Source organism: Carcharhinus amblyrhynchos, chromosome 14 (assembly GCF_965287045.1).
Source record: "Carcharhinus amblyrhynchos chromosome 14, sCarAmb.v2.hapA, whole genome shotgun sequence".
NCBI lineage: Eukaryota > Metazoa > Chordata > Chondrichthyes > Carcharhiniformes > Carcharhinidae > Carcharhinus > Carcharhinus amblyrhynchos.
In genome coordinates, this window is record NC_137337.1 from 52,885,827 (window position 1) to 52,912,304 (window position 26,478).

General features: G+C 41.4%; 1 protein-coding gene across 2 annotated transcripts in view; it reads right to left on the minus strand.

Moving 5' to 3' along the window:
- Nucleotides 1–1,374: 1,374 nt before the first annotated feature.
- Nucleotides 1,375–26,478, minus strand: part of arhgap5 (Rho GTPase activating protein 5) — an 83,759-nt gene continuing 58,655 nt past the window's right edge. For both annotated transcript variants that reach the window (XM_080202872.1, XM_080202873.1), the window contains exons 6-7: nt 19,672–19,777; nt 1,375–3,438 (exon numbers count right to left, since the gene is read on the minus strand). In XM_080202872.1, coding sequence (XP_080058998.1) covers nt 3,126–3,438; nt 19,672–19,777 — 419 coding nt within the window. In that variant the 3' untranslated portion in view covers nt 1,375–3,125. The remainder of the gene's footprint in view (nt 3,439–19,671; nt 19,778–26,478) is intronic.

Sequence of the window (26,478 nt, forward strand, 5' to 3'; positions counted from 1 at the left end):
GGTGTGCAGAAAGTTCAGCTTAATATATGGTCGGTCCATTCAAAAGTCTAGCACCATGGCAAATATTTCAATTCCACTGAATATCATCTAAGTGAAAGATTCTTCATCACATGGAATGTTTGCCAAATAATGTGTTGGCAAAAATCTTGCACGAATGGCACTACAAATTTATTGTATAGGGAGTTGGGGTTATATGTTACATTCTGTTAATCTGCAACACCTCCCATTACTACTGTAAATTGTTTCAACTGGATCATGGGGCTATTAAAAATCAGCAATGCTCAAGAGGCCAGAACTGAAGAATAAGTATCTCACAGGACTTTGTCACTTGACAGCAACATTTGAACAAGGTCAACTCCCCAATCACCTCTCCTTTCCACAGCACCTTCTCACTGCAAAGATGTTCTGTTCATGGCTTCAAATCTTAATTCTTGGTAAAACAGCCATTCTACCAACCACAATCTCTCTAGCCTCGATACGCATTTCAAACCTGCTATGCTTCTTTACGTGAAAGCTCACAGACTTGAAACAAAGAGTATTTCCAGCACCCATGGTATTTTGTTTGTTTTCTCAAGGTTACTGGGGCTGGAGGAGTTTGGAGTTGCAGAAGGGTGAGGCCATGGTGCGATTTGAAAACAAAGATGAGAACTTTAAAATTGAGGTGCTGCTTAACCAGCATATGGTCAGCAAACACCAGGTTGGTGAACAAATGAGACTTTACTATGTGCCCTAAGAAGCTATTTTGGAACATAAAAGTTATACTTAGTTCAGAAAATAACTTCCAGAAGATTCTTCAACAAATAAAATCTTTGCCACTTAATGAGCTATCAGAAATTTATCACTTTCTTGCACAAATGTCCCTACCAATTTTGGAAGATCCTCAAGTTTGTGCACGGTTGAATATTGGAGGCCAGCCAGGAGTGCATTGGAATAGAGAAGTCTGTAAGTAACAATGGCATGGATTTTACAGTTAACCTATCCTATAGTCCCACTCAGAATTAAAAAAGAGATCCTTGTACTATTTCATTTTGCATCCTTTACAAATGAGTATTTATGTTATATTAAATATTTTTAAATATCTTTATAATAATCAACAGTCTGTGTTCTAAACACTGCGTGTAGTTCATAACAATAATGGTCAATTAGCACAGATGCGCAAAACAGGATTCAAACTTTTCACAATTGGAATGGTGAAACCTCAGGTTTCAAAGTAAAAATATTTTTCCTAGTAATAAGCCTATCAATATAGAAACACAAGGAATTTTCTTTGAGAAAGCAATTGAAACAATCCCTTAAATAAAACAAATCCTAATATTATTTCAATGCCTTATAAAGAATCCTGTAGTGTGCAAAAAATGTTCTTTCCAGCAGTGCTGCAGTTCATAGAAAAATTTTATTAAGGAAAGTGGATTACAAACTCTTAAGATTTGCTTCTCAAATGATTTATTTACTATAATACATTGTAGATATGTCAAAATCTTAAGAGTTTTCATATCAGTCCCACTGAGGCAAATAACAACACTGAGCAAAATGAGTTGTTTTCATAATTAACTAGCACCCAAACCTACACAAAACATATACTAGCTGCAGAATGTGTACCAAATGATTAACAATTCTCTGAAAAGAAGTGTTCTGACAATATCTTCAAATAGATGCAAATTTTTAACTGTTCGAGAACTAAAGTAGAATTGATGCTATTCATAAAGCAAGCTTCCCCACCAAGTATTGACTACATCCCATTCAGCTCACCAATATTTTTTTTACATCAACTTCCAGTAAAACTTACAGCACTTACTCAAATTAACAAAATTTCTACTTGAAGCAGAATCATTTTACAGCAAATTGGGTACCGATTTGAAAAGAAAGTTTTTTAAAAACAAGATGATGTTACATACATGTAATCTGAACAATGCAAGATAAAATAATCTAAATAAATTTTAGTACAAAATACCACAGGAAGTAACAAGAATACAAGCTTTACAAAATTATACATAAATTGTTGTGTGTAATTGCTAATACCCAAAATTTTTATTGCTATGTTAGCAATATTTAATTCATAACAGGTTATTTATTCGGGTCACATTAAAATGAGTTAACAGAAACAAGGAGTACTTATAGCTATTTAATACACCATCTTTATTGCAAACACATGTGAAAGCCATATAATTGAAGATTAATGAAAGATTTACAATCTTTATGAAAAATGACTTTTCTATACACCCAATATTTCCTCTTTCTTCCCAAAGAGGAAAATTATTTCTAAAAATGCATTAGGATAAGGTATAAGACCAACCAGGAATTAAACACATGCATTATTTTCCAACAATTAAGGGTACTATAAAAGTCTACATTTCATCCTTTAAATGAAACAAATGCAATAAGACATATAGGATAAAATGACGGTAATTTTAAGCTCAGTTTTTTCCTCCTGAACTGATCCTTATTGTGCTGTTGGTCATTAAAATAAGTGGATTCTTCCCATAACAAAAAGAATCACCACAGTTCTATTACCAGTAAACAAAAGGTGCAGTAGCATCAAGTCTTTTACAGTACTCCTGCCAATTTTTCTTAAAACTACATTATCAGAAGCAGTGCAAATGTTGGGAGGCTGTTGATGACAGCATGTCCATCTACCCACCCATACACATATGTAAGGACACAAACACATTGACTCCCAAAACAGCACAAATAAAAGGCCAAATCCAGTCAAACAGTTGGAATTCTTTTTAATATATTGTTGGATGAGAAATATATTTGACTTCATTTTGTACAATTTAGTGTATACATAAACTCTGTTATTCACAACTGTTGAAAAGTTTGTGAAGAAAACAACCACAAAATATCCACAGAGACTGTCAAAATTGCTTTTCTTTCATGCAGCAAGTGGAATGTATTTATTGCAGCCAGTTTGTTTTGTACACAGCAATTTTAGAAATTCCATTAATATCCACACTTATAACAGTCTCCTTTGGAAAGTGAGGAAAGGAATACTAGATTGATGTTAAAGCAATGCTGCTATTATAGTTTGCAAATGCACAACCTTTTTATGTCTTCCAAACTTCAGCATTTGGGTTGTCAGATACTCTGTTTAGAGCTTCTAGTAATGATATCTGTTCCTATTTTGCTCACATGATATCAAGTTGATCTGCCTGCATCTGTGTTTGGAACTGTTGAGATGTTGGTGGTGGCGGAGGTGGCAATGATGGCAGTGGTAATAATGGTTCTACCAGCTGACCTGTACAAGGCTCCTCAGGAGGGATGACCGTTTCTACAATTTCCCCATTGCAAAAGAGGAACTGGTATTGCTGGATAAACGTCTCAATTGCAGACTGATTCAATGCAGCATTCGTAAGGCCATCAGGTCTCAAGAAAGTAGGCCAAAAACAAATGGCAAGATTATCTGCTATCATACGATTTGTTTTGCTCTGTTGACTAACCCTGCAATAATTAAAACACAAGAAAAATATCAGGTTTTAAATTACAAATTTCATCACTGTTATTAACATTAAATATTAATCATGGAAGTACAGCCTCAGATCTCCTGTCTTGGCTTGCTTTAGTTCAGATGACTAAATACTTTTTAACAGCCATCATTTTGTAAAACACAGCAATCATGGAATCGAAGGTTTACAATTTACCAGCAAAGAAATGTCAAGGACAAATATGGCCAGCCATTATGATCTTCTGGTCCAGCCGAAGTCTGACTTGTGCATGGCTCGCCCATTCCGCCGCAAATGGTCGACTTCATGCAGGACAGGAAGATCATACTCAAAATAAATCACTTCAAATTCTCACAAACTGTTAACCGTAAATTAAAGTCAGTCAGTTAATACTGTTCATCTTAACATTTTGAAAGAAACTACCCAATCAAAAGTATAACTCAACCGAAGATAAAATACCATTCCGTAATGTTCAGATTTTATGTTTGCAAATATAATGTCTATTATTTGTTCCTTTCAATCTTTTCTGCTATTTACTCATGGAATAAAAGGGAAAATTAAAGCATGGATACAAAGTTGGGTGAGTGATATGGTAGTAGTGAACAGTTCAGACTGGAGAAGGGTATACAGTGGGGTTCTCCAGGGATCATTACTGGGGCTTTTGTTTTTTTTGATGAAATATTAATGACCTTGAATTGGACATAAGGAATAACCTGAAAATATCCACAAAAAAATGAGCTACGAAGGCAGTGATAAAATAAGTGGACAGATGGGTTGGCAGATGAAATTTAATGCAGAGAAGTGCAAAAGGATACATTTTGGTAGAAAGAAATAAGAGATATAGTGTAAAAGGTACAATTTTAAGGAGGAAGCAAGAAGAGAGAGACCTGGGGATAAATGTGCACAAATTGTTGAAGGTGGCAGAACAAATTAAGAATGCAGTTAATAAGGTATACAGGATCCTGGGGCTTATAAATAGAGGTAAGTACAAAAGCAAAACTTGCACAGCCTCAGCTGGAGTATTGTGACCAATTAGAGGGCCACTATTTATGTGAAGGCTTCAGAGAGATTGCAGAAAAAAGTTACAAAAATGGTTTCAGAGATTTGGGGATTTCAGTAATAAAACAAGTTAGAGAAATTAAGTCATTTGTCAGAGAAGAAAATAACGAAGAGGCATGAGAGGTCTAAACGAAGTGGTTGAGAGAGAAACTAGTTCAATTGGCAGGATGGTTGAGAACCAGGCGACCTCAATTTAAGATCAATGGCAGAAGAGTCAACAATGACATATAGAATTTCTTTATAGAGTGAGCAATTAAGAACAATAGTAATAGGGGAAAGCCATTCAGTCCTTTGAGCCCACTCTGCCGTTCAATGGGATCATGGCTGATCTGCTTCATTACCATTTTCCTGCACTTTCTTCACATCCTTCACATTTTTAAACGTAGAAACCTGTCAATCTCAAGTCTTGAACATACTCAACAACTTGAGTCTCGACAGGCCTCTGGGGCAGAAAATTCCAAAGATTACCTTCCCTGAGGTAGAGACCAAAACTGCACACAATATTTCAGAAGAAGTGTCACCAAGATTAACTGAAGCAAGACATCTTTACACTTTTACCCCTATACTCAAATCATGTTGCACTCAAGGTCAACATACCTCTGCCTTGTGTATTGGTTGCTGCACATGCATGCTTGCTTTCAGTGACTCTTAACAAGGACACAAGTTCCATTTAAGTTCAACACCTGGCAGCCTCTCCCCATTTAAGGTATCCTCTATTTCCCTTCTTCCTACTTCCCATTTCTACACATTATATTCAATTTGCCATTTTTTCCTCCCAGTAACTTAGCCTCTCCAAATTAACTTGAAGCATCTTTTCATCCTCCTCATAACTCGCATCTTAATCTTTGTTGTTTGTAATGCAGGAAAATGTAGGTGCCTGCTCAGTAAGTTTGTGGATGACACAAAAATTGGCAGAGTTGCAGATAGTGACAAGGATTGTTTAAAAAAATACAGCAGGATATACATAGATTGCAGATTTGGGCAAAGAAATGGCAGATGGCGTTTAATCCTGACAAATGTAAGTTGATGAATTTTGGAAGATCGCATTCAGGTGTGAATTACACAGTAAATGACAGAACCCTTAGGAGCATTGAGAGAGAGACCTGGACATACAGGTCCATGGATCCCTGAAAATGGCAACAGGTGAATAAGGTGGTCAAGAAAGCATACAACATGTCTGTCTTCATCAGCTGGGGCATCAAGTATAAAAGTTGGCAAATTATGTTACAGCTGTATAAAACGTTAGTTAGGCTGCATCTGGAATGTTGCATGCAGTTCTGGTCACCACAACACCAGAAAGGTGTGGATGCTTTGAAGAGGGTGCAAAGAAGGTTTACCAGGATGGTGTCTGGTCTGGAGGATTTGAGGTATCAACAGTTGGATAAACTCAGGTTGTTTTTACTGGAAAGACAGGCTGAGGGCAACCAGAAAGAAGTCTACAAAATTATGAGAAGCATAGATAGGGTGGATAGTCAGAGGCTTTTTCCCAGGATGGAAGGGTCAATTACAAGAGGACACAGGTTTAACGTGGGCAGTGGTAATGTTAGGGGAGCCACTCAGGGAAAGGTTTTCACACAGAGGGTGGGTTCTTGGAACATACTGCCAGTGGAGGTGGTGGAAGCAGGCATGTTAGCAATGTTCAAGATGTATCTTGACAGACAATGGAATGGGATGTGAACAGATGGAAATCATGTATTGTTGCAAGCTTGGTGGGCCAAAGGGACTGCTAAATAGTTTTTTGTTCTAACCTAGTTTTGTATTATCTGCAAACTTGGAAATATTACCTTTAATGCCCACATCCAAATTATTGGTAGACTGTGAATATTTGGAGCCCCAAGCACTGATCATTTGCGATTCCCAATGGTCACAGCCTGCCAACCTAAAAATGATCTATTTATTTCCAGTCTGTTTTCTGTCCCTTAACCAGTTTTCCATTCACACCAGTTTATCTTCCCGAATTTCAAATACTCCAATTTTGTATACCAATCTGGTGTGGAACATTGTCAAAGGTTTTCTGAAAATCTAAATATACCACATTCACTGGTTCCCACAATCTATTCTGCTAGTTGTGTCCTCAAAAGGCTGCAACAGGTTTGTTAAACATGATTTCCCCTTTATAAATCCATGTTGACTCTGTCCAATCCTAACATTTTTAAAGTGCTCTATTATCACATCCTTCTTCATTGATTCTAGCATTTTCCCTAATAGTTCCTATGTTCTCTCTCCCTCCTTTGTTAAATAGTGGGGTTACATTTGCCACCTTCCAATCTGCAGGAACCATTCCAGAATCCATAGAATTTTGACGGGTGACCACCAATGCATTCAATACAATCTCTTCAATACAATGGGATTTATATCAAGTCCAGGTATGACAGTACTGTGCCTTTAAGAAACTGTTTTTAATCATGTTCTCTGCAGTTTTAAACAGGCACTAAACTGTTTACTTAGATGTCCTTTTATTGCAGCTTAATGGGATTTTGTTTATTTTTAATCAGGGCCTCAGGCCCTTTACAGGAGTTTATGACTTTTTGAAGTGTTGTGGGAGGATTAATTCACAGGTCAGGTGGGAGAGTTTTTTTTTCCCGCTCCCAAGAGAGCTTTAGTTTCAGTTTTGGTTACTGGCTGTTTTCTAGTTAGAAGCTGTGTGGAATCCAAACTGACAGGTGTTTCTATGAGCCTCCCTGGTTTTGGAAAATTAGCTTTTGGTGGCTGGCTAGCTAGTGGCCGGAGTGTCTCTGTCCCTTGAAGTGGTTTGCTGGGAAAAACAAGAGGCCAACAGTGGCTCTATCTCTACTTCAAGGCTTGCTGGAAGTTACGGGGTCGAAAGTCAGTTTCAATTTTACGTCCAAAGGAGCTTGAAAAATCCAGCATCGTGTGAGCATTCTTGTTTTGTGTTAAACCTGGGACAGGTGTAGGTTTGTAAGGAGGTTGCTGAGGCCTTAAAGAAGTTTTTTGCCTCGGTCTTCACGGAGGAGGACGCGAGTAGTTTGCCGGGTATTAAAGATAGAAGGATGGTAGGAGTTGAGGGCCTGAATGCGATTACTGTCACTAGAGAGGTAGTGCTTGATCGACTAGCGGGACTGATGGTGGACAAGTCCCCAGGACTGGATGGAATACATCCCAGGGTTCTGAAGGAAATGGCAGAGGTGATCGTAGACGCCTCAGTGATTATTTACCAAACTTCGCTGGATTCCGGGGAAGTGCTGGAAGACTGGAAAACTGCTAATGTTACGCCGCTGTTTAAAAAAGGTAGCAGGCAAAAGGCAGGGAATTATAGGCCGGTTAGTTTAACGTCTGTCATTGGAAAAATGCTTGAATCCATCAAAGAAGAAATAGCGAGGCACCTTGAGAAGGATTGTTTGATAGAGCAGACGCAGCACGGATTCGTTAAGGGGAAGTCGTGTCTGACAAATTTATTGGAATTCTATGAGGATGCGACTAGTGCGGTAGACAGAGGGAAACAGGTGGATGTGGTGTTTCTTGATTTTCAGAAGGCGTTTGATAAGGTGCCGCACAAAAGGTTGCTTCAGAAGGTTAGGGGGTATGGAGTTGGGGGTAAGGTGTTAGCGTGGATAGAGGATTGGTTGTCTAATAGGAGGCAGAGAGTTGGTATCTATGGGTGCTATTCTGATTGGCAGTTGGTGACTAGTGGAGTGCCACAGGGATTGGTGCTGGGGCCTCAACTATTTACCATTTATACAGGTGATCTGGAGGAGGGGGCTGAGTGTAGGGTGTCGAAATTTGCTGATGACACGAAGATAAGTGGAAAAGCAAATTGCGTGGAGGGTGTGGAAAGTCTGCAGAGGGATCTGGATAGGCTGAGCGAGTGGGAGAGGATCTGGCAGATGGAGTACAATGTTAGCAAGTGTGAGGTTATCCACTTTGGCAGGAATAATAGTAGGAGGGATTACTATTTAAAGGGTGAAAAGCTGCAGCATGCTATGGTGCGAGGGACCTGGGGGTCCTTGTGCATGAGTCGCAAAAACCCAAGTCTGCAGGTGCAGCAGGTGATCAAGAAGGCGAATGGGATGCTGACCTTTATAGCGAGGGAGATAGAAGACAAAAGCAGGGAGGTCTTGCTGCAACTGTACAGGGCACTGGTGAGGCCGCAGCTGGAGTACTGTGTGCAGTTTTGGTCGCTGCACTTGTGCAAGGATATTTTGGCCCTAGAGGGAGTGCAGAGGAGGTTCACTAGGCTGATACTGGAGATGAGAGGGGTTGGACTATGAAGAGAGGCTGAATAGACTGGGTCTGTACTTGTTGGAGTTTAGAAGGATGAGGGGGGGATCTTATAGAGACGTATAAGATAATGAAGGGGATGCATTGGGTAGAGGTAGAGAGATTCTTCCCGCTCAGGCTACCTCACTAAATATATTTAAGACACGGGCAGATAGGTTTTTGGTAGGCAAGGGAATTAAGGGTTATGGGGAGAAAGTGGGAAAGTGGAACTGAGCCACTTCAGATCAGCCATGATCTTATTTGAATGGCAGGGCAGGCTAGATGGCCTACTCCTGCTCCTATTTCTTATGTTCTTATATCTGTTGAGTTAGAACAGTAAATTTACTAGTGGATTCGCATTTGTCTTTGCTGATCTTTTCTTTCTTAATCTTTTTCTTGGTCCTACTTTGAAGAATTTGGAAATACTCCCAATTCTCAGGCTTACCATTATTTTTGACAAATTTACACTTCTCTTCCTTTGACCTAATACAATCCTTGATTACTTTTGTTAGCCACAGTTGGAACATTTTCCTTGCTGGACTTTATTGCATTAAAGGAATTAATTCTTTAAGTGTCAGTCATTGATTGTCTATCATCATAGGAAGTCTGCACCTCAGTTTCCTTTGTTCAGATTTGTGACCCTAGTCTCTGATTGAATTTGAAAATGATGTAGTTCAATGCAAAATTCTATCATATTATGGTCACTCTTTCCTAAACACACCTTTACAACAAAAATATTGATCAGCCCTCTCTTGTTATACAATACTGGCTCTAAAATAACCCATTACTTAGATGGTTCCTCACATGCTGCTCGAGAAAACTAATGTGCATACATTCCAATTATTCATCCTCCACAACTAACACTAATTAGATTTATCTACTCTATGTGCAAATTGAAATTGCACATGATTACTGTATTACTGCTTGCATGCACATCTAATTTCCTCACTTGTACTGAGACTTACATCATCACTGCTGTTTGGTGGCTTATAAATAACTCCCACCAATCTTTTCTGACCTTTGCTGTTTCTTAGTTCCAACCAAACTGATTCCACGTCTTGATCTTTAGAACTAAGGTCCTCTCTCATGGCTGTACTAATGCCTCCTTTCATTAACAAAGTCACCCCATCACCTTTGCCCAGCTTCCCTTCCTTCCTGAATGCTTTATATCCTTGGATATTCAGGTCCCAGCTTTTGTAGCCGTGTCACTGTAATGGCAGCAAGACGACTCACAACACCAGGTTAAAGTCCAACAGGTTTATCTGGTAGCAAACGCCACAAGCTTCCAGAGCGTGCTCCTTCGTCAGGTGAGTGGGAGATGTGTAACTCACCTGACGAAGGAGCAGCACTCAAAGCTAATGGCATTTGCTACCAAATAAACCTGTTGGACTTTAACCTGGAGTTGAGAGACTGCTTACTGTGTTTACCCCAGTCCAACACCGGCCTCTCCACATCATGACTGTAATGGCAATCAGGTCATGCATACGAATTTCTACTTGAGCTGACAATTCATCTGTTTTGATGTGAATGCTGCAAACATTCAAATACAGATTCAGTTCCTCTACTGTTTTCGTTAACTCTGGCCCTAGTTGTTGACACAGAAGTTTGCAATCACTGTTCCTGCATGCCATACTCTGATCATCACTACCTTTTTAACTACCTTGTTCTACTGCCTTGTCTTTTCCCTTTAATTTGCTTAATCTTCTCCAACATGATATTTTATTTTGTTTAGTTAGATTAGGATCTGGAATGCACTGCTGAGAATGTGTTGCAGGCAGATTCAAATCACGGTTTTCAAAGGGAAAATCGAGTAAGCATCCAAAGACAAAATATTTGTCGGACTACAGGGATAGGGCAAAGGAGTGGGATTAGTGGAACTGATCTTGCAGAGAGCCAGCACAAATGGACCAAATGCTCTCCTTCGCGGCTATAGCCATTTTATGATTCTATGAAAAGCCCAAACTTAAGTAGAACTGTACAGTGAATCACAGAAGCATTGCAGTATTAGGCAAAATGGACACCAAAATCAGCTCTGGCCAATGCAAAATACATCTGAAAGGCCACCCCAAAGTTTTGTTTTTCTTTGCATTACACAAGAAATGGCTACAGCTCAGTGTCTGCCATTTGCATTTGGGGTTAAAGACCAGCTTTCCTTGAGGTGGAACATAACATGAATTTTAAAGAATTGGGAAAAACAAATAACTGATCTATCAGAAATGAAAACAGAAAATGTTGGATAAACTCAGTAGGATTAGCAGTATCAACAGAGAGAGAAACAGAATTAACACTGAGTCCATATGACTCCTCATACTATCAAGTTTGCTACTTCCATGAAATGGAAATATCTGTGAATCATTCTTGAATATTTGCTCTTTTCTCCATGCCCAGTCTCCAAATGAGAAAGGAATGCTTTGCCTTACATCCGAACCATACACAGATACATAGTCAATCCATCAGGTATGTTATTCATCCTTTTCCATCTCGAACATTGTTTCTCTTTCCGAAGAAAGTGGTGGAGGACAATTAAGTAATTTTTCAATTACGACAGGGTTTAGCTATTAAAGGACAAAGCTGATGAGATTGCAACCATCTTTTGCCAATAAAGAAGATCCCCATTATCACCAAAGCCAGTCTTAAGCCAACAGAATTCTCTCTATGTGACATCAAGAAATGGCTGAGCACACTGGACAAGCAAAGGCTATGGGCCCTGACAATATGCTTACTGTTGTACTGAAGACTTGTGCAGAAATTTCCATGCCCATAGCCAACCAGTTTCACAAAATCTTATCAACCAAAATGGAAAACTGTCCAGGTATATCCTATCCACAAAACAGGACAAATCCAAACCAGCCAGCCAATTACTGCCACATCAATCTATTTTCAAATAGCAAAGTGATGGAAGGAGTCACTGACAATGCTAACCAAGCACACTTTGCCTGCTCACCAATACTCACGTTATGTTCCATAGAACCACTTGGCAGCAGACGTCATTACAGCCTTGTTCCAAAAATGGACAAAAAAGATGATCTCCAAGGTCAGGCAAATTACTGACCTTGGCATCAAGGCAACCTTGATTGGGTGTGACGTCAAGGAACTTGAGTAATATTGAATCAATCAGGGGGAAAACCTTCCACTGGCTGCAGCTATGCCTCGCAAAGAAAGGTGGAGACCAATCGCCACAGCCCCAAGGAATTCATTAGGCCCAACCATCAATAACCTTGCCTCGATCATACGGTGGGAAGTGGGAATACTCAATGATGATTATGCAATCTGTTCTGTTTTTCACTTCCATTCACAATTCCTCAGATACTGAAGCAATTCATGCCCATATCTAGAAGACCCTGACAACATTCAGTCTTCATAGTGGCAAGTCATGTTCACGTCACAAAACTTCTTGCCAAAGACAATTGGAAACGGTCAATAAATATGGGCCTTGCCAAGTGATGCCAACATTCCATGATTTAACACATGAAAGCATTGTGTCTCAAATGGTTTGTGAGCTACTGCTGAACATTTGGAAGAATCTGAGATCTTGGCTAACTCATTACAATGATCAACCAAATATCATATTTACTATGGGTGTGTTGTTAGGCACCACAGTACATAGGGGCTAAGTAATTTCTACTGCACAATTCTTTCATCATTATCTATTCAATTGAATGTAAACTTGTTTCACAATCAAATTTATGGTTTTGAAAATATTTTTGCTATAAAAAGTCTACATTTATGAATGCAAAATAACAATGAGAAAATGTATATGGGGTTTAGCACAGAGATTTCCTATGGGCAGCAGAACTGCTTACAAGTTCCTTTACCAGTTATTTGATGAGGAAAAGCTTTGACCGTATTATGCCCGAAAAGCCACTTTCAGTTTGATGATGATAATTTGTACATTGATATCTGGAAGTATTACTTTTTTGACAGATCATGAATCATAGTGCTTCCAATTTAACAGATAGGAAATTAAAGTCCCTATTTTATTCTAAGTCTCAATCAGCTTTAATTACTTGATTTTTCTTGCCTTTGATTTCCTGTCTTTTTTTTGGAGTTGAATAAATTTATTCATAATGGCAAGTATAACTAAACAATTACTAGCTCCAAACTCAATCACAAACACAGTAAACCTTTAACAAAGGCAATGCATGAACTGTCGTGCAATGACCATAAAGATTCATTTCGCTCAAACTATTAGAAATCAGTGAAAAACAGTTCTCCACAGCTGTTACGAATTCTGGTACAGTTCGAGTTCCTCAGCTACTTTAACTGACTGAAAATATTTTCAGCCATCATGATCCTGGGCACGCAAAAAGTCAAATAGCGCCTCAGTACAGGCTTCTTTGGTTTGCGATCAAGAATTCATTCGCTCTATACAGGCGTCCAGTATTTTTTGCCATTTCATACAAGTTTCATTCTGCATGGATTGCTCTCTGATGTTTGTTATGGGAAGCACCAGTTCTTCTTCATCCTCAGTTCCTCCAGTCAACTTCAGCTCATTCCCCATCCCCATGGTGTCGACCTTGCGCTCAGATCTACCAGTGGGAATACAGCCTAAATGGCTGGCTCATGTGGGAGCAGCAACAGGGATGTGTGGTCTGCCTTCATGTTCAGACTTCATTAGCATGCTGCTTGTCAACAAAAATGGGAGTTACAATTGGGTGGTTTGGAGGTTGCTGCCCTTGTCCTGAAGAAATGATCCCTGTCACAAGCCACGTGTATCATTTCAGCATGGGAAAAGAATTGCAGTTAGAGATGGTGAAGCTTGTGGTTCAAGAGGTCCAAGGTTTCTTTGTGGGGCGTGAAGCACCAACCGTGCTTCATATGGCCCAGAAAGAAACTTACAATCATTAATAAATAGAACATATGCTTATTTAATCTTCTTACCACCCTCACAAAATGTCCCTGGCAGACAGGGTCAAGGAGACTCCCGAGACATTTTGTACATATTTTAGGAACAAGGGGGTAGTAAGAGAAAGAATTGGTCCACTCAAGGACAAAGGAGGGAAATTATGGGTAGAACCAAAGGAAGTGGGCGAGATCCTTAATTAGTACTTTGCATTGATATTCAAAGGATGGCATTTCGGACAGGTATGCAAACCCTCTAGAGCAAGTCATTATTATGAGGGAAGTGTTAGGAATATTAAAAAGTATTAAGGTAGACAAATCCCAAGGGCCAGGTGACATCTATGCCAGATTACTGAGGGAGACAAGAGAGAAAATTACTGGACCTCAAACAGAAATCTTTGTTTTCTCGTTGGCCACAGTTGAGGTCCCAGAGGATTAGAGGATAGCCAATGTTGTCCAGCTTTTTAAGGATAACCCAGGTAATTATAGGCCAGTAAGCTTGACATCAGTGATAGTAAAATTGTTGCAGAAGATTCTTAGGGATAGGGATCTACACACATTTGGAACTGAATAGTCTTACTAGCAACAGACAACATGATTTTGTACAAAGGAGGTCGTGTTTCACTAATTTGATTGACTTTTGGGAGGTGACAAACATGATTCACGAGGGAAAGGTCGTGGATGTTGTCTACATGGAGATTAGTAAGGCATTTGGCAAGGTCCTTCATGGCAGCTTGGTGCAAAAGATTAAATCGCACAGAATCAACGGTGGTCTAGCTAAATGGATCCAGAACCAGCTTGGCCATAGAAGACAGAGGGTAGCAGAGGAAGGCTGTTTTTCTGAATGGCAGTCTGTAACTAGTGGTGTTCCACAGGGATCAGTGCTAGGGCTTCTGTTTGCAACATATATAAATGACTTGGAAGAAAACATTGCTGGTCTTGTGGTGAAGGATCCTCTTGGGGAGAGTGATCATTGTATGGTGGAGTTTCTGGTGCAGATGGAGGAGGAGAAAGTAGGTTCCCGGACACGCGTCCTTTGTTTGAATAGAGGGAAATACGGTAGGATGAGAGAAGAATTGGCGAATGTGGACTGGGAGAGCGCGTTGGAGGGAGGGTCTGTTGAGGAGCAGTGGAGGATCTTTAAGGAGATCTTTCTTGGTGCTCAACGGAAATTTATTCCGAAGGTCAAAAAGGATAGTAGGAGGAGAGGTAATAAGCCGTGGATAACAAAGGAGATGAAGGAAAGTGTTAAACTAAAAGCGGAGGAATTTAGAGTAGCTAAGAGTAGTGGGCGAGAAGAGGATTGGGAGAGGTTTAAACGTCAACAAAGATTGACAAAGAAGTTGATAAGGAAGGGTAGGAGAAACTATGAAGCTGGGCTAGCGCTTAATATAAAAAAGGATAGCAAGAGTTTTTATAAATATATAAAAAGGAAGAGGCTGGCTAGGGTGAATGTTGGTCCTTTAGAGGATGAGAAAGGGTACCTAGTGGTAGGGGATGGGGATATGGCTAAGGTATTGAATAACTTTTTTGTTTCTGTCTTCACGGAGGAGGACGTGAATAATTTGCCGGGTGTTAGCGATGGCAAGGTGGTAGGACTGGAGGGTCTTAATGACATTACTGTTACTAGAAAGGCGGTGCTCGACAGACTGGAGGGGCTGATTGTGGACAAGTCCCCAGGACCGGATGGAATGCATCCGAGGGTTCTGAAAGAAATGGCGGAGGTGATAGTGGGTGCCTTGGTGGTTATTTTCCAAACGTCGCTGGATTCCGGGGAAGTGCCGGATGATTGGAAAACGGCTAATGTTACGCCGTTGTTTAAGAAGGGTGCCAGGCAAAAGGCGGGGAATTATAGGCCGGTTAGTTTAACGTCTGTGGTAGGTAAAATGTTAGAATCTGTCATTAAGGAGGAAATTGCAAAGCATCTTGAAGGGAATTGCTTGATAGAGCAGACGCAGCACGGTTTCATCAAAGGGAAGTCGTGTCTGACAAATTTACTGGAGTTCTATGAGGATGTGTCTAGGGCGGTGGATAGAGGAGAGCCGGTGGATGTGGTCTTTCTAGATTTTCAGAAGGCGTTTGACAAAGTGCCTCACAAGAGGTTATTGCAGAAGGTCGAGGGACATGGAGTTGGGGGTAGGGTGTTAGCGTGGATAGAGGATTGGTTGTCAAATAGGAGGCAGAGAGTGGGGGTCAACGGGTGCTATTCGGATTGGTGGATGGTGACTAGTGGAGTGCCCCAGGGGTCGGTGCTGGGGTCTCAGCTTTTTACCATTTATATAGATGATCTGGAGGAGGGAACCGAGTGTAGAGTGTCGAAATTTGCTGATGACACCAAGATTGGGGGAACGGCAAATTGTGCGGAGGGTGTTGAGAGTCTGCAGAATAATCTAGATAGGCTGGGCGAATGGGCCAGGAAATGGCAAATGGAATTTAATGTTGGCAAGTGTGAGGTGGTCCACTTTGGTAGGAAGAATGGTAGGAAGGACTATTACTTACGAGGCGAAAAACTGCAGCAGGCGACGGTGCAGAGGGGCCTCGGGGTCCTTATGCATGAGTCGCAAAAACCCAGCTTGCAGGTGCAGCAGGTGGTCAGGAAGGCAAATGGGATGCTGGCCTTCATAGCGAGGGGGATTGAATATAAAAGTAGGGAGGTCTTGCTGCAGCTATATAGGGCATTGGTGAGGCCGCAACTGGAGTACTGTGTGCATTTTTGGGCGCCGCACCTGCGCAAAGATATTTTGGCCTTGGAGGGAGTGCAGAGGAGGTTTACTAGGCTGATACCGGAGTTGAGGGGGTTGAGCTATGAGGAGAGGCTGAATAAACTGGGCTTGTACTCGTTAGAGTTTAGAAGAATGAGAGGAGATCTCATTGAGACGTATAAGATGATGAATGGGATGGATAGGATAGAGGTGGAAAGACTCTTCCTGCTCAAAAAAGACAATAGGACTAGGGGGCACAGCCTCAAGATAAAAGGGGGGCGGTTTAGAACGGAGTTGAGGAGGAACTTCTTCACTCAAAGGGTGGTGAATCTCTGGAATTCTCTGCCCGTTGAAGTGGTGGAGGCTGCCTCGCTAAATATTTTTAAGACGCGGGTTGATGGGTTTTTGATAGGAGAGGGGATTAAGGGTTATGGGGAGAGGGCGGGAAAGTGGAACTGAGCAGCGACAGATCAGCCATGATCTTATTGAATGGCGGGGCAGGCTCGAAGGGCTGGATGGCCTACTCCTGCTCCTATTTCTTATGTTCTTATGTTCTTATGGTCTGATTAGTAAGTTTGCATATGATACTAAGATTGCTGGAGTTGCAATTAATGACGAAGATTGTCAGAGAATACAGCAGGAAATTGATAGGCTCAAAAATTGGGCAGAGAAATGGCAGATGGAATTTAACCCAGACAAATGCAAGGTGATGTATTTTGGCAACCCAATTCAGGTGGGAGCTATAAAATAAATGGCAGAAGCATAGGCACACAGTTCTAGCCATGCATGTCAACAGATCCTCAAAAATGGCAGCATGGGTGGCAGCAGGGCATTGAGTATAAAAGTGGGCAAATTATGTTAGTTATATAAAACGATGATTAGGCGACATTTGGAATATTGTGGTCCAATTCTGGTCATCACATTGCCAAAAAGATGCGGAAGCTTTGGAGGCAATACAGAAAAGGTTTACTAGGATGCTGCCTAGTATGGAGGGTATTAGCTACGAGGAGAAATTGAATATATGTTCCCCCGGAAAGACAAAAGGTGAAGAGTGACCTGACAGAAGTTTTTAAGATTATGGAGGGGCATAGATAAGGTGAACAGTTGGAAGCTTTTTCCCAGGGCAGAAATTACAATTACAAGGAGCACAAGTTCAAAGTAAGGTGGGGGGGAGAAAAGTTCAATGGAGATGTGCGGGGAAGTGTTTTTTTTACACACAGAGGGTGGTGGGGGCCTGGAATGCATTGCCAAGTGAGGTGGTTGAGGCAGACACATGAGTGACATACAAGACTTACCTGGACAGACACATGAATAGGAAATAGGCAGGGAAGAGGGGGATACAGGTGATTAGTCTAGATAGGACAACGTGATCAGTGTGGGGTTCATGTGCTGTCCTGCTCTTTATTGTATTGCAACAGATTTGGCACAGCAAATCTGCCTCACTCAGAGCTCAGTTAAAATCAACTGTACAGTTCAGTTATCGTATCAAGGCCCCATATTTGTATTTAAAGCTTTAAGCAGGTATCCAACTCAAATCAGCCATCTTGGGATGGGGATGGAGTATCCACTCCTTTTTAATTACACCTCCTTCCCCACCACCAGTCTAGTTTGTGTTAGGCAGGGGAAGTTACCAATCAGCTACCAAGGAAAAGCAATAAGCAGCAACATAATTGTCTCCAGAGCTCAAAATTAACAGTAAATACCTGTGCAGAGACTATATCAGGATTTGATTCTCAATTTGCCTATCTGGACTATCTAGACTAACCACCTGTCCTTTCAAATTTAAAAAAGTTACTGTATTTTTGTGGGTTTGGAAAGAATTCATAGATGCACGAAGTGGCACAGGTTATATAATGTTCAATCATCTGCGTTGCCAGATTACTGTGTCGGACATGGCTCAATAATAGCATCTTTACCTCTAAATTGTCCCACATCAGAGACTCGAGTCTGTAATCTAGGCTGATATTTCAGTGCAGTACTGAGGGAGTACATCTGTCGGATGATCTATATTTCAGATGAAATATAAAATCAAGACCCAACTACCCTCTCAACTGGATGTAACTATTTCAAAAGCAGGGGAGTCTTCCCTGTACCCAGGTCCACATTTATCCCTCCGCTAACAAACATATTTGGCATTTCCATACTGTGGTATCTAATTGTGTGTACATTGGCTATCAGGTTCTTTACACTGCTATAGTGGCTATATTTGAAAGAAAAGACACTTCACTGTAAAGAGCTTTGGGAAAGTCAGAAGTAGTAAAAAGGTGCTGTAAAAATGCAAGTTCCTTCTTTTACATTAGTAGAGAATGGGCAGTCTCACCATTAAATATCAGATGGGTTGCACATTTTCTATTTTCTGCTCCCTACTTCTTTCACAATTCAAACATATTGAGCAACTGTTGCTAAGCAAATCAGATCTTCCAGAGCCAGAACCGAATTCAGAACATTGTAATGTCTTCTCAGACTGTAGTAAGAATTTCTGAAACTTACCAGATTTCAGTTGTTTAACAATAGCAAAATTAACATTTACCATCATTACAATATTGAAGATAACAGCATGATTACATTGCAGTTAAATACGGAAATGCAGGTGATTCCACACTCCTTCACAGAGTGCGATGTTGATGTCCTTGCAAATGGGAATCTTTAGAAATTACATGAATTAGTGTGAACTTCCACTTTTTATACTTACAATTTCACTGGAACAAGAAAACATTATTGAATGAGCTGCAACCAAATTTTTAATGGTGTACTCATAGTTGACATCTTTAAGGCATTGGAAACCACTTTTGTGTCTGTGGAATGTGAAATTGCTCCATAATGATAAGAGTTGCACTAGCTTTTAAATATGAAAATTATCACTATTTTTACATTCATGATCTTTCAACTTCTGCTTTGCTCCCCAAACTAAATCTTTGTTTTGCTCTCTAAGTAATTAAAAACTCAGGGAGAACCTGTGTATTTTACTTCCTGTGAGAATGCTTCATTGTGATTGGCTGCTCAGGCTACTTGACATCACTGTTTCTGTACATCTGAATATTGGAACCTGAATTAAAGATTAAATACACTACAGAGACCAGATCTTTGCGAAAAGCAGCAAGCATCATCACTTATTCCTGATGCCAAAATCCAACCCAAAATGTTGCTTTTGGTATACTAGACACACAGTTAGATCAAATTGCTAAGGAAGAAAAAGGCACCCAAATTTTTGACCCACTCTGAAAAAATGGGTACTCGTTGCAACCTTGAGGGGGGCAACTTCCTCCTGATTTGAATCTTTTTTGGAATACTCAACTAGTCCAGTCATATTTATCAAACCCAAGTGTCTATGGTTTATATTCAACATCCTAAAGAGGCATTGTCCTTCTCGTCTCATTCTTTCAGTGGCCAGATTAAGTTTTTAAACCTACCTGTTTAAATGCGTAATAATGTATTTGAAAACTTCATAGTTTACTGCAGGAAATTTCTTCAACAATTCCTTAAGAGCGTTCAGCTTTTCTGTCCTATCCGTTAGTCCTGAAAGACAAAAATAAACTATTTTACTACTTTACTCTTTAATGCAATTTCTTCTGGCAAACACTAGGATTAAATAACTGATTCCAAGATAAAGAAATCTTACCAGTACAGTCACTGAATAAACTTATGGCCATACTACTGAAATGAGCATAACCAGGGTAAGATTAGGTCACATTGGGTGCAGGGAGAAGTAGTCAATTGGATACAAAATTGGCTTGCCAGTAGGAGGCAGAGGGTGATGGTAGAAGGTTGCTTTTCAGACTGGAGGCCTGTGATCAGTGGTATGCCACAGCAACTGGTGCTGGATCCACAGTTGTTTCTCATTTATATAAATGATTCGGATCAGAATATAGGAGGCACTGTTGGTAAGTTTGCAGATGATACCAAAATTGCTGGAGTAGTGGACGGTGAAGGTGGTTATCTAAAACAAAACAGGATCTTGATCAACTGGGCCAGAGGGCTGAGGTGTGGCAGAAGAAGTTTAATTCAGGTAAATTCGAGGTGTTTCATTATGGCATCACAAACCAGGGTAGGACTTGCACAGTTAATGGTGGAACCCTGGAGCATTGTTAAAACAAAGGCACCTAGAGATGCAGGCACATGGTTCTTTGAAAGTGGCATCATAGGTAGACAGGGTGGTGAAGGCAGCACTTGGTACACTTGCCTTCGTCGGTCAGAGTATTGAATACATACCATAAAACCATAGAAACAGGCCTTTTGGCCCTTCCTGGCTGTGAAGAACCATTTTTCTGCCTAGTCCCACTGACCTGCACCCAGACCATATCCCTCCACAACCCTCTCAGCCATGTACCCGATGTTAAAAGTGAGCCTGCATTTACCACTTCATCTGGCAGCTCATTCCACATTCCCACCACTCTGAAGAAGCCTCCCCAATATTCCCTTTAAACTTTTCCCCCTTCATCCTTAACCCATGTCTAGTTTTTTTCTCTGCTAGCCTCAGTGGAAAAAGCCTGCTTGCATTCACTCTATCTATACCCATCATAATTTTCTACACCTCTATCAAATCTCCTCTCATTTTTCTACGCTCCAGGGAATAAAGTCCTAACCTTTTCAACCTTTCTCTGTAACTCAGTTTCTCAAGTTCCGGCAACATTCTTGTAAACCTTCTTGCACTTTAACCTTATTAATATCCTTCCTGTAATTAGGTGACCAAAACTGCACACAATACTTTAAATTCAGCCTTACCAATGTCTTATACAACCTCACCATAGCATTCCAATTCTTATAGAACACAGAACATAGAACACTACAGCACAAACAGGCCCTTCGGCCCACGAGTTGCACCGATCACATCAACACCTATCTATAACCCCCAATCCCATAAAACCCCATATACTCATCCAGAAGTCTTTTAAAAGACCCCAGCGAGTTCGCCTCCACCACCACTGATGGCAGCCGATTCCACTCACTCACCACCCTCTGAGTAAAAAACTTACCCCTAACATCACTTCTGTACTTTCCTCCCCGCACCTTAAATCTGTGTCCTCTCGTAGCGACCATTTCAACCTGGGGAAATAGCCTCTGAGAATCCACCCTATCCATTCCTCTCAACATTTTATAAACCTCTATCAGGTCGCCTCTCAATCTTCGTCTCTCCAGGGAAAAGAGACCCAGCTCCCTCAACCTAACTTCATAAGGCATGCCTCCCAGTCCAGGCAACATCCTTGTAAATCTCCTCTGTACCCTTTCAATAGCTTCTACGTCTTTCCTATAGTGAGGCGACCAGAACTGCGCACAGTACTCCAAATGAGGCCTGACAAGGGTCTTATAAAGTTGCAGCATTACCTCCCGACTCCTAAACGCAATCCCTCGATTAATGAAGGCCAGTACACCATACGCCTTCTTGACCACCTCTTCCACCTGCGAGGCCAATTTAAGAGTCCTGTGGACCCGGACCCCAAGATCCTTCTGCTCTTCAACACTACTAAGACTCCTGCCCTTGATAGTGTACTCGTTCATCCCGTTGGTTCTGCCAAAATGGACGACTACGCATTTATCCGCGTTGAAGTCCATCTGCCACTTCTCCACCCAGTCCTGCATCCTATTTATGTCCTGCTGCAACTTTTGACATCCTTCCAGACCATCCACAACACCACCGACCTTCGTGTCATCAGCGAACTTACTTACCCATCCCTCCACTTCCTCATCCAGGTCATTTATGAAAATGACAAACAGCAAGGGTCCTAGAACAGATCCCTGGGGCACTCCACTGGTGACTGACCTCCATTCAGAAAAAGACCCATCCACAACCACTCTCTGCCTTCTGCAGGCAAGCCAGTTCTGGATCCACAAGGCCAAAGGCCCTTGGATCCCATGCCCTCTCACCTTCTCAAGAAGTCTTGCATGGGGGACCTTATCAAACGCCTTGCTGAAGTCCATGTACACCACGTCCACGGCACTTCCTTCGTCAATGTGTTCAGTCACATTATCGAAGAACTCAACTAGGCTTGTAAGGCACGACCTGCCCTTGACAAATCCATGCTGACTATTCCTGATCATGTCAAACCTCTCCAAATGCTTGTAGATCTTGTCCCTCAAAAGCCTCTCCATCAGCTTACCAACCACTGAGGTCAGACTCACCGGTCGGTAATTTCCCAGGCTATCTCTGTTCCCTTTCTTGAAAATAGGGACTACATCCGCAATCCTCCAATCTTCCGGAACCTCTCCCGTCTCCAGTGACGACGCAAAGATCATCGCCAGGGGCTCTGCAATCACTTCCCTCGCCTCCCACAGTATCCTGGGGTATATCCCATCTGGTCCCGGCGACTTATCTATCTTGATAGAATTCAGAAGTTCTAACACATCCTCCACCTTAATATCCACAAACTCAATCTTTTCCATCTGCTGCAAATCCGTAGCAAAATCTCCCAGATCAGCTTCCACCGTGAATACTGAGGCAAAGTACTCATTGAGCACCTCTGCCATTTCTTCTGGTTCCACACAGACCTTTCCCCCTTCACCTTTTATAGGTCCTATCCCTTCTCTTTATACTCAATACTTTGATTTATAAAGGCCAATGTATAAAAGCACTCTTTACGACTACCCGTGACACCACTTTTAGGAACTTATGTATCTGTATTCCCAGATCCCTCTTCTACTGCACTCTTCAGTGTCCTACCATTTACCATGTATGTTCTACCTGGGTTTGTCCTTTCAAAGTGCAATATCTCATACTTGTCTGCATTAAACTTTATCTGCCATTTTTCAGCTCATTTTTTTTTAAGCTGGTCCAAATCCACCTGCAAGCTTTGAAAATCTTCCTCAATGTCCACTACTCCTCCAATCATGAGCAAATTTTCTGATCCAATTTACCACATTATCATCCAGGTCATTGATATAGATGACAAACAAACAACAATGGACCCAGCACTGATCCTTGTGGCACACCACTAGTCACAGGCCCCCACTCAGAAGCAAATCTCCACTAATACTTGCTGGCTTCTTTCATTGAGCAGTTGAGGCATTATGCTGCAACTTTACAAGACATTGATACAACCGTATTTGGAGGACTGCGTACAATTCTGGCCACCATGCTTCAGGAAGAAAGTTATTAAAGTGGAAAGGGTGCAAAAAATTACAAAGACATTGCCAGGACTGGAAGGTTTGAATTATAAGGAGAGGTTGGATAGGCTGGGATTTTTTCCCCTTGGAGCCTAGGAAGGGAGGTGACCTTAGAGGTTTATAAAATCACGACATATAGGTATGTCATGTGAAAAGCCAAGGTCTTTTCCCAAGGGCATAAGTTTAAGGTGAGAGGGGAAGATTTAAAAGGCACGTGGGGCAAAATCTTGGTGTGTACATGGAATGAGTTGCTAGAGGTGGTCGTAGAGGCAATTGCAACATTTAAGAGACATTTGGACAGGCACACGGATAGGAAACATTTAAGGATATGTGCCAAACTCAGGCAAATGGGACTAGTCCAGTTCAGGAAACCTGGTCAGCACTGATGATTTGGGCCAAAGGGCCTATTTCCATGCTGTATAACTCTATGACTTAATCATCTTCAAAGTTGTGTACTTTGTAAGGTGTCTATGTTTTTCTAACAACTCATTCTTCACGTACTAAAGTGAAGTAATGTGAGGTTATATACTTTGGAAGGAAGAAGAAAGGAGCTTTATGTTATTTCAATGAAGACAGCACAGAAGGATTTGAGGGTTCTCGTGCATAAATCACAAAAAGCTAGCAAGTTCAGTGGATAATAGGGAAGAAAAATGACCTTTGTTCACAGGAAATGGAGTATTAAAAAAATAGAGAAGTCTTGCTCAAACTATATCAGGCACGAGTTAAGACCACACCTGGAATACTGTGAACAGTTCTGGTCCCCTAATTTAAGGGGATTTATACTGGCATTGAGGCAGCCCAAAGAAGGTTCACAAGATTGATCCTGGGTATGGAGGGATTTTCTCATGAAGGGAGATTAAGTAGGGTGGGCTTCATTGGAGTTTAGAAGATTAAGAGGTGACCTTATTGAGGCACATGGGATTCTAAGGGGGCTTGACTGGGTAGATGCTAAGAGGTTGTTCCCCCTTGTGGGTGATTTTGGACCAGAAGGCTAAGATCAGAATAAGAGGTCACCCATTTAAGACAGACGAGAAGGATGTTCTTCTCTTGGAGGGTGGAAGTTGTGGAATTCTTTACCACAGAGGACTGTAGAGGCTGGGTCGTTGAGTATGTTCAAGGCTGAGATAGACAGATTTTTAATCGGTGATAGAATCAAGGGTTATGGGGATAAGGCAACAAAGTGGAGTTGAGGATTATCAAATCAGATCTGATCTCATTGAATGATGACAGAGCTGACTTAATGGGTCAAATGGCCTACTTTGGCTCCTACATCTTATACTTAAAAAGAATTTTCATGCTGAGTATGAACAAGAGAAAAGTTAGAGACATTATAACCTTAGGACACTGGAGATCAGCAGCATATGAAGTACTAAGTATTGACAAGTTTCCCTCCGGTCTTCCATCAGGAAATCATATCATAGAACCTCCTGAAATCTTTTCACAAGATGCACAATGAGTTCAGGCAATGTTCACATTAGTTGAAAAAAGCAACAGGAGAGAGGGAAGCTGCGAGCAAGACAGACAAACTCAGGCCATATAGAAAACTGTGGATAAAACTTGATTCCTTTTTGAAAGATTATTCTCCATGTACCACAGGATTAAAACCAGATTAAAAGTCTTTTTTTTGGAAAGGACACAACATTTTGGGTACTTTGTGCCAAGCTCAACAACTGATGTGATCCAACTTGCTGTTCAAAAAAATTTTTCCTCACATTTGCTTTTGTCTCGCTTGCCTCAAACCTTAAATCCGTGTCCCTTCACTTGTTCTGTGTTTACTGCCATGTAAACCTCCTCATCGATCAACAATATTTGTACAGAATGACCACATTCTTAGACAATGTGTATATTGTCATGATCATTTCCTCAAAACTGAAATGGCTTTCAAATTCATACCACCAGGGACCTGGGTTTAATTCCAGTCTTGGTGACTGTGTGGAGTTTACATGTTCTCCCCATGTCTGCATGTGTCTCCGGGTGCTCTGGTTTCCTCCCACAGTCCAAAGATGTGCAAGGTAGGTGGATTGGTCATATTAATTGGCCCCTTAGTGTTCTTAATGTTAGGGGGAGTAGCAGGGTAAATGTGTTGGGTTGTGGGGGTATGATGGGGGTGCTGGTGCTGGGTAAGGTGCTCTATCAAGAGTGTAGGTGCAGCCTGGATGAGTCAAATGAACTCCTCTTGCACTGTAGGGATTCTATAATCTATGAATATATTTCACTTCTGTTTATGAAGTCTGTGTGGGTTTCCTCCAGGTGCTCCTGTTTCCTTCCACAATCCAAAGATGTGTGGGTTAGATTGATTGGTTATGCTAAATTGATCTTAGTAGTGTCAGGGGGATTAACAGGGTAAACATGTGGGGTTACAGGAATAGGGCCTGGAGGGATTGTGGTCGATGCAGACTCGAGGGTCGGCACGGTGGCGCAGTGGTTAGCACTGCTGTCTCACAGCATCAGGGACCGTGGTTCAATTACGGCCTCGGGTGACTGTGCAGTTTGCACATTCTCTCCGTGCCGGTGTGGGTTTCTGCCGAGTGCTCCGGTTTCCTCCCACAGTTCAAGATATGCAGGGTATGTTGACTGGCCATGCTAAATTGCCATATTGTGTCCCAAGATGTGTAGATTAGTAGGATTAGCAGGGTAAATATGTAGGGTTGCGGGGATAGGGGCTGGATGGGATTCTTGTCAGTTCAGACTCAATGGGCCGAATGGCCTCCTTCTACACTATAGGGATTCTATGATTTTATTCTATTCAGTACGGGAAGAGGGGTGGGGAAGTTGCACTATTGGTTAAGGAGAATATCACAACAATACTGCGGGAGGACACCTCAGAGGGCTCATACAGCGAGGCAGTATAGGTAGAGCTCAGGAATAGGAAGTGGTCACAATGTTGGGGGGTTTTTTTTATAGGCCACCCAACTGCCAGTGGGAGATACAGCAACAGATACATGGGCAGATTTTGGAAAGGTGTAGAAGTAACAGGGTATTGTGGGGAGAGATTTCAGCTATATTGACTGGGACTCAGTGCTAGGGGCGTAGATAGAGCAAAGTTTGTAAGGAGGATCCAGAATGGCTTCTTGAAACAGTATGTACATAATCCAGCTAAAGGAGGGGCCATACTAGAC